The 9030-nt window shown below is 40.0% G+C and overlaps 1 protein-coding gene across 1 annotated transcript in view; it reads right to left on the bottom strand.

The window, feature by feature from the left end:
* Positions 1-1081: 1081 nt before the first annotated feature.
* SH2D4A (SH2 domain containing 4A) overlaps positions 1082-9030 on the bottom strand; it is a 119356-nt gene continuing 111407 nt past the window's right edge. Inside the window, exon 9 of the mRNA XM_089675292.1 lies at positions 1082-3438. Within this exon, the coding sequence (XP_089531418.1) occupies positions 3346-3438 (93 nt within the window). The 3' untranslated portion in view covers positions 1082-3345. The remainder of the gene's footprint in view (positions 3439-9030) is intronic.

The raw sequence follows: 9030 nt of genomic DNA, 5'->3' as shown, positions 1-9030 counted from the left end.
CTACCAGTGTGACCAGGGTCACAGAAAACACAATAAAACCTGACAGGTTTTTGGTTTTCACCCTACAGAATCACCCAATGCTCTCCTGAAATCTCCCTGCCTTACGGTCTTAAAAAATACTGCCTTCTATCCAAGTGTGCTCTAAGCCCTGGTCACTAGCAGTGTAACCAGGGTCACAGAAAACACAATAAAACCTGACAGGTTTTTGGTCTTCACCCTACAGAATCACCCAATGCTCTCCTGAAATCTCCCTGCCTGACGGTCTTAAAAAATACTGCCTTCTATCCAAGTGTGCTCCAAGCCCTGGTCACTACCAGTGCTTAAACAGGTATCACTATAAGGCCAGTGTTGATGGGCCTCTGTACACTTTAGAACAGTATTCTTCCCATACAAGTCTATAAAAATGCAAAAGAAGCATGAAGTAGGTCAAATGCAAGTCAGAAGGAGGTCAACTACCAGTCAATTGCACCTACGTTGAATTCTAAATTATCTCAGAAACTAATGTCAAAAGCATACTGTATTTGTCAATCAAAGACTGTCGACCTTGACCCTTTAAACATTTAAATCCATGGCCTCTATTAGTTGGCCATATATTTTTGACATAATGTTGAGATTATTTTTCTCCGATTTGTGCTGCAATCTACCCTTTAGTAAATGAAGCTTCTTGGCCTCCTTTTTGTGATTTAGAAAATCAGCGTACTAAAAAAAGTAAGAACTACTATATCACTGAAGTACTGTTGACTAATCTTCCAGCATTATTGCCTTTTTAACCCCTTGACGCCAACTGCCTCCTGGCTTTTTAAGAGCTCTAAAAGCTAGGAGGTGGAGGCGGGCATTCGGGTCATGTGACTACAAGTGATTGGCTGTCTCATACTCGTAAGGTTCCTGATCGCAAGTATGCATTGTGAGCTTACTGATCCATACCAGCTACCATGCTGGGAGCATGCAGGGAGCGTGCTCTCAGCACAGTAAGTTATTTTAACAGGGCCGGCACCAAGAGATTAAGGTGCCAGGGCATTATCCAGAAATAGATGGTTACATTAAAGACAGTTCATTGTAAAATAAAGTCTTGTATGCAAAGTAATTGTATGTAGAGCTTGTATGTACAATACATTTAAAAATACATATTTAACAAAATAGATAAACAGCTGAATGATCAGATTTACCAAATACATGCAAAGCAGCAAGGCAAAACAGGTTCAGGATGGCAAAAAGAATTCATTCACTGCAGAATAATACAAAACAGACTATGAAAGGTGCACAAACATGAACTCTTCAGAACAATGTTTCTGAGGCTGAGATAGTGTAGCATGTGGCTGTGCAGCATAGTTTCTATAAGACTAAATAACAATAGAGAGTCTAACTGAGAATCACTATTTCAGTTAAACCATTCAGAAAACCCATATACAACATCCTTCCCAAGTCCAGGGTAACACAGCGGGATAGGTGGAGGGATCTAAGGACAAAGGGCCACCTCACTGAAACTGGGGTACTAGCAACTGGGGAGGTGATCCCCATAGTAGTCAAGTCTTCGGGAGAAACTGTATGGTATTATTCTTCTGTCTGGCTGCCTGCATGTCCGTTCTGACAGTGGAGGGCCACTTACCTGGCTGCAGAGTATTTGCCCAGTTTATTCTGCCTCTCTAAGCTATGTTCCTTGAGCATACCCAGTAACAAAGGCAGTTGTGGGAAATGGGGTTAAAGGGTCTGCATCTGCATTTATCATGGTGAGTAAATAGGCACTCAAACATCTAGTCTGTGATACTGAAAATAGCTCAATACCTGCTATCATATTATGCAGTATGTTGTGGTTTAGTACAGTGTTTCTCCATTTTATTAAAGACTATACCTCTTTATAATAACCTGTGTTCGCTTATCTTATCTGAAGTATGTACTAACCTGTTGACAGTAGTACCTCCTATGTATGTACGTTGTATAAACTTTTTCCAAATCATGTTTCATGTACAGTATGTAAATAACTAAAAAAAATATTTTGTTTAGAATCATCATTTGCTAATATACTATTCCAACAGTACACTGAATCTGTCAAAAATACATCCTCAATAATTGCCAGTCATTGAGAACCTATGATTTAGTGTGGCCAACATAAAACAGTTAACAAGGAATTCTATGTTGTACAGTATTCCTTTTACACTGAAACCCCAATGACTGAGATTGTTGGCCTACATTTTATGAAGACATCTGATGCTGCACAAATAATATTGCTGCATGTAGGCATATGTTATGTGGGTATTAATATTTTGTGAAGCCAATATGAGACAACATTAATAGGAAAACAATAACTAAAAGGGATATACTATATTATACAATCCCATTGCGCGTTATGAAATTGAAGTTGCAGTATGGTGGATGTGTTTATTTTACTTGAAGTGTACATAGAGTCTGAATTTTTTTTTAGTATGTTTGGCATTGTGCCTTACAGCAGCCTGCTGTCCAAGCTTCATTAGCTGGTTGTTCCTGTGTGCGTATGTGATAGACCTGATAGACAGCAAAGTGGCCAACTGAAAGAACGTACACAGCAGGCTGGCTACACTTTTGCTAATTGCACATCAGTGGCTTGCTGTTGTTAGGCAGCAAATAAAAGTGCTGTTACTAGCAGGATCTCCAGGTAAGAATTTTTACAACAAATGACCTAAAAAAGGTTACTGAAGAAACTGTATACAGAGAGTCATGATGCCAAGCATGCTGAATAAATATTTTGGGTTTACGTGTACTTTAATAAATACATGAACCTAGGGTTTCAGCCTTTAGTCTTGAAAGAGTGATTTCCAATTAAAGTTTTGGTAACCCTCCATTGAATAATATAATGGCTATTTATTGTCAAAAGGTGGTGCTTCCTTGCATAAGAATACAAGCCATAAGGAATGGTCAAGATCTCATCTAGTATCCCAACACTGCCACAGTTAAAACAATGAATAAGATATTATCTGATTACATAGGAGAGCAGAATTAATACAGAATGAAAAAAGAAAATGTAACTAAAACTCTAGTAAACTATTTTTGCATTTATTGCTGAGAAATATTTTTGTTATAGTGCACCGATGACACAACATTCCTGTAGCTTAAACCCAGAGCTTGAGTGGTTTTGTTTTAGTTATGCGGGTTTGAATATAGCAAAAAAAGTCCAGGGGATAGGCTAGGTGCTATCAAACCATGACATTGGAGGATAAAGCCATATATCTACTTCAGTCATATATGTATCCTATGGAATTGAACCACCGAATGTATGATTGCATGAGTTTCTTGGCATACTGGCTAATAATAAGGAGCAGTAAGTATTTAGTTCCCAAGGCAGTTAGTCATGAAAAGGTGAAGTCCAGTCCTTTATGATATGAGGTCAGTATAGTCACAGCTGTTCTTGCGTTGACCACATGGGTACAATAGCAGTTCTTTTCCCAGTGAGGTAATGGGCTCAATCTATAAGAAAAAAAAAGATGTAACTGCATTAGTAAACCTATTTTTTTTAGATCATTGGTTTAATTTTACACTCTAAAATGCAGTTTCTGTTTTTAATTGGAAACTTTGGAAAGCTCATCAGTTTCTCCTGCCTCTGTCAGCTCTTATATATAGTGGGGAAACCTGTAACACTGCACTGTTCTATTTTTGCCCTTGATTTTAACCTTTCTCTACTACAATACATTTACATACCCATACATACACACATAAATTAGTTACCCCCTCTCCCTGCAACATTTACTTATTTTTACTTCATACTTGGTAATGTTCTACCAAGTATGCTGGGAGCCAAACAATGTTTCCATGGTGAGTGTGGGTCAGCATCAAATGGAAAGCATTTCAAGGACTCAATCCAGTTACCATGGTGTGTTTGAGATCTTCTAGGCCATTGTTTTTAACAATCTTTATTAAAATTTTGTAAATTATAGTAGTGTCGAAAATACAAAACTGAAAGTTGTTGAGGAGGCAAAATGAAAAACTTTACACAAGAAACACAAAAATAAGAGATATGACTCGATCATCATAAATTCTCAAAGTAACAGTAAAGATATCTCTAAACAGAATAGCTGACCAGTGTGGGGCTTATCAAGCCAAGCATCAAGAGAAGATATGTTGATAATGATAAGAACTGAGAAGTGTGGAGGAAATGAGTAACCCAGGCTCATGCCGCAATGTGTTGGTGTGAGGAGGAAGAGGGTCTCCGTTCATGGGATAGAACACAAACAGGGAGTCATAGTGCAACTAGTCTAAACCCCAAACTCTAGCCTATGAAAATCTGCACTGAGTCATAGGGACTATTAGGATATGAGGGGGTGCCAATAAGTATTGAGCCTTGCCTAGAATATACCTCGTATATACAACAAATGTGATCACAGGGAACAGTAATACTTTTTAACAGATGGGTGTAGTTATCATCCCACCAGGGGGATCATTACCCAAGATGGGAGCAGATTCAGGTACCTTAAGTTTGCCCAGGGTGTTGGCAAGGTTGGCTTTGGAATACCAAGTTGTAAACTGAAAGGTGGTCATGAGATGACAACTTTCAGTCAATGTTAAGGTGTGTTCAATGAAGGTTCTCCATCATGTAAAGAAGCATTTGGTGCGTCCAAAGTTCTGTAACATAGCATCCAATTTTCAGTTCTTTCTTGACAGAAGACAGTGCTGGGCTGTGTGGGGAGGTCCAGGCCCGGAGTAGAACTCTCCTGGCCATTAAAAGGCATAGATTTATCCATGGGGACAAGGACAGCGGTTTCCCTGTGGTCAGAAGGGCTGCGTTTGCAGATGGTGCACAACTAAATAGACAAAGAAGTGGATCTTTAGGCAAGCTGGTCTTCGTGATCCCATATATGTATTGGATAATTTGGTTCCGATAGATCTGTATAGCTGTGCATGACCAGAACCGGTGGAGTAGACTAGGTCTAGAAACCCCGCACCCGGGACAGACAACCAGTAAAGGATTTGACGCATCCATCAAGGCAGGTATGAATGCCCTGTGAATTATTTTAAACTGAGTCTCCCTCCATTGCTCGTTGATAATAATTTTGCGGATCGTCTTGTAGCCCTCCATGAGTTTTGTGGTGTCTTCCAACTCCGGGATATCTTTAGGCCAGCCCTTTAGAAGGGATAGGGTCAGCAGGGAGGTGTTGTGTTGCAAGAGCAGAGAGTACAGTGTCGAGATAGAGTAATGCTTCCGTTTTATTGCCCTATCCACTACCAGGTACACCAGCTCAGTCCTCCCTCAACCTAGCTGAGATTTAATAAAGTCCACCAGCTGGCAGTAATAGAAAATGTGATGGGGGATAGATGGAACTGTTGAGATATCTCCTGGAAGGATCGAGTAGTGCAGGAGCCATGACTAAGTATGGAGGTAACACGAGTTAGGTCTTTGGAAGTCCAGTAAATGACGGCCTCGTGATCCATTCCTGGGGGGAACATAGGGTTGCCCTGTATGGGCAAATGGTTAGAGATGGTGGAAGTTGCACTTGTGAGCCTGCAAATTTCCAACCATGCTATCACAGTGTCTCGTATGAGAGAGTTATTTTTAAAATGTGTAGGTAGAACTTTCAGTGGGAAATGGAGCATTGATGATAGATTGAAGGGAGATACCAGGGCTGCCTCTAGGGTATAATTTGAGTACACAGACCTATGTGCCAGCCAGTCCACACACTACCTGACAAGCCAGATTGTGTAAGCGGGGATTAGGTATACCCATTCCCCCCTTGTCCTTTGGAAGATGCAGTTTACAAAGAGCAATACGTGGACATTTGTTAGGGTCTTGTTGAGATTTTGGACATCTTTATGTTTCAGTAATAATGGTAGTGTCTGCAAAGGGTATAGTAACCTGGCAAAGGATACATCTTATAAAGGTGTCTAGCCCGTTTTTGTCACCTAGGCAGCATAGTTTTTTCCCATGCAAGGTATGTTTGGCATGATATAGCTATAAAGGATTTTCAGCCTCCTCCGGCCAGACAAAACCGTGCCATTCCCAGTCTACCTCTCGGCCTCTTGGTAAACGTCTCACTGTTGATTAGATCAGTTCAGGCCCCTGTCAATTCAAGCATATAGGCCTGGACATACCCAGGAATTCCAACTGAATACAGTCTCTTACATTTGTGGACCAAACCTGCTTGACCTGAAAGCTGAACCCTAGTGTTACCATAAATATGAATCCTCTTTTGTTTAGAATTGCCTATACTAATGTTATTGCATTTTTAAGTGTGTGCCAAAAGCTGCCTATTCCTGAATATCTCTTGCCTCTCTTCTGAGGTGGGCTGGGTCATTATTTTTTTGAGTCTCCAACCTAATTATGCAATCACCCATAGCCAATTCTGAATGTGACCCACTTATGACAGCCCTGGGACATAAATATACACTTGTGTTCAAAATAATAGCAGTGTGTTGAAAAAAGTGAATAAAGCTCAAAATCCTTCTAATAGCTTTTATTTCCATACACACAAATGCATTGGAAACACTACACATTCTATTCCAAATCAAAACATGAAGAAAAATATATCAAATTTGTGTTGTTCCTCTAAAAAAAATGAAGAAAAGTGAATATTAGACTGTTCAAAAAAATAGCAGTGTTTGTATTCTACTTTACAAACTCAAACATTCACTATATAAACTGAAAAATGTTTGAAGATTTTGCTTTCCTTTGAATCACTTAATGAATATTTAGTTGTATAAGCACTGTTTCTGAGAACTGCTGTACATCTGTGTTGCATGGAGTCAACCAACTTTTGGCACCTGTGAACAGATATTCCAGCCCAGGATAATTGGACTACATTCCACAGTTCTTCTCTATTTCTTGGTTTTTCCTCAGAAACTGCATTTTTGATGTCACCCCACAACTTTTCTATTGGATTAAGATCCGGGGATTGGGCTGGCCACTCCATAACCTCAATCTTGTTGGTCTGGAACCAAGATGTTGCACGTTTACTGGTGTGTTTGGGGTCGTTGTCTTGTTGGAACACCCATTTCAAGGGCATTTCCTCTTCAGCATAAGGCAGCATGACCTCTTCAAGTATTCTGATGTATTCAAACTGATCCATGATCCCTAGTATGCGATAAATAGGCCCAACACCGTAGTATGAGAAACATCCCCTTATCATGATGCTTGCACAACCATGCTTCACTGTCTTCACAGCGTACTGTGACTTAAATTCAGTGTTTGGGGGTCGTCTGACAAACTGTCTCCAACCACTAGACCCAAAAAAAAACAATCTTACTTTCATCAGTCCACAAAATGTTGCGCCATTTCTCTTTAGCCAGTCAATGTGCTCTTTGGCAAATTGTAACCTCTTCAGCACATGTCTTTTTTTCAACAGTGGGACTTTGCGGGGGCTTCTTGCAGATAGCTTGGCTTCACATAGGCGTCTTCTAATTGTAACAGTACTCACAGGTAACTTTAGACCTTCTTTGATCTTCCTGGAGCTGATTATTGGCTGAGTCCTTGCCATTTTGGCTATTCTTCTATCCATTTGAATGGTAGTTTTTCGCTTTCTTCCACGTCTTTCAGGTTTTGGTTGCCATTTTAAAGCATTTGCGATCATTTTAGCTGAGCAGCCTATCATTTTCTGCACTTCTTTATATGTTTTCCCCTCTCCAATCAACTTTTTAGTCAAGGTACGCTGTTCTTCTGAACAATGTCTGGAACGACCCATTTTCCTCAGAATTTCAGAGAGAAATGCACTGTAACCAGCATGTACAACATTTGCTGCCTTCCTTCCTTAAATAAGGGCAATAATTGCCACCTGTTTTTCAAAGAATGAATGACCTCACTAATAGAACTCCACACTGCTATTATTTTGAACATGCCCCTTTCAATTAGTGATTCAATTACACAGAATCAGCAGCATGCATGTCATGACTGTTGGGTCTGTTGGATTTCTACTACTCTACTACACCTGCTAGTAAATTATTTGCCATGTAGAAATATCATTTCTACCAAAAACAGTTATTGATCAGGTTAGTGATGTCTGACTTCTATTATTTTGAACACAACTGTATCTACAAAATAACTCTTCCTAAGAAACAAAATGCATTTAGTAGGTTTTCTGGAGGGGAGACCAGGGAATTGGGAAATGTATACTTTTGGCAGACTAAACATCAACTTTAAATAGACTCCTCCATTGTACTACTTGATCTTAGCCCTCAGGTACTCTTGTCTTTTCCAGAACTGGTTCTCCCAGTGTCAGTTACCACATCTACACTGTGCTCTCACTTGCATCAGAAATATTTCAGTCAACCTTGCTCTGTGATTTTGTATAATTCAAGATCACACTCAGTTACTTGATGCCGTTCTCTGTAAGGAAATGAACAAATCACAATGACGCCATGACATACCACCACCTCTGTAATTGGATGTGTTTGCTGCCTGACTTTTGGAAGGGTCCAGAACTATTTGAGATCACCCCCTTGGATCAATAAAACATAAATGCCACCAAAAATGTTATACTGTATATTATTAAAGGTACTTATATAGCACCATCAATTTACACAGCGCTTTTTACATACATATTGTACATTCACATCAGTCCCTAACCCTCAAGGGGTGTACAATCTAAAGTCCCTAACGCACATTCATACATACTAGGGCCAATTTAGACAGGAGCCAATTAACCTACCAGCACGTCTTTGGAGTGTGGGAGGAAACTGGAGTACCCAGAGGAAACCCACGCAGGCACAGGGAGAAGATGCAAACTCCAGGCAGGTGGTGCCATGGTTGGGATTCAAACTGACGACCCTAGTGCTGCTAGGCAGAAGTGCTAACCATTTAGCCACTGTGCTGCCCTGATTGCACTGTGAGTGTAGTCACAGGTTTGATCATTTCTTTTCAACATGATGTGAAATAGAAAAAGTTTGCTTTGTTAATATTAGGGAAAGTAATTTTTTATGGCCTGGATATTGATTTTGTTTCAAATCACCTGGCAGGAGCCAGAACCTTGTTCCCTACTGCCTAAAATACAGGAATCAGTTTTGGGTGGTGTTGTCATTTGGGATATACTCACTAAACTATATTGTGGCTGTGACTTGAAAATAGTGGAACAAATA

The sequence above is a fragment of the Staurois parvus genome, unplaced genomic scaffold (assembly GCF_062004578.1).
Source record: "Staurois parvus isolate SC_StPar_1 unplaced genomic scaffold, SC_StPar_1.0 ptg000013l, whole genome shotgun sequence".
Lineage (NCBI taxonomy): Eukaryota > Metazoa > Chordata > Amphibia > Anura > Ranidae > Staurois > Staurois parvus.
This window is presented reverse-complemented; position numbering and strand designations above follow the sequence as displayed.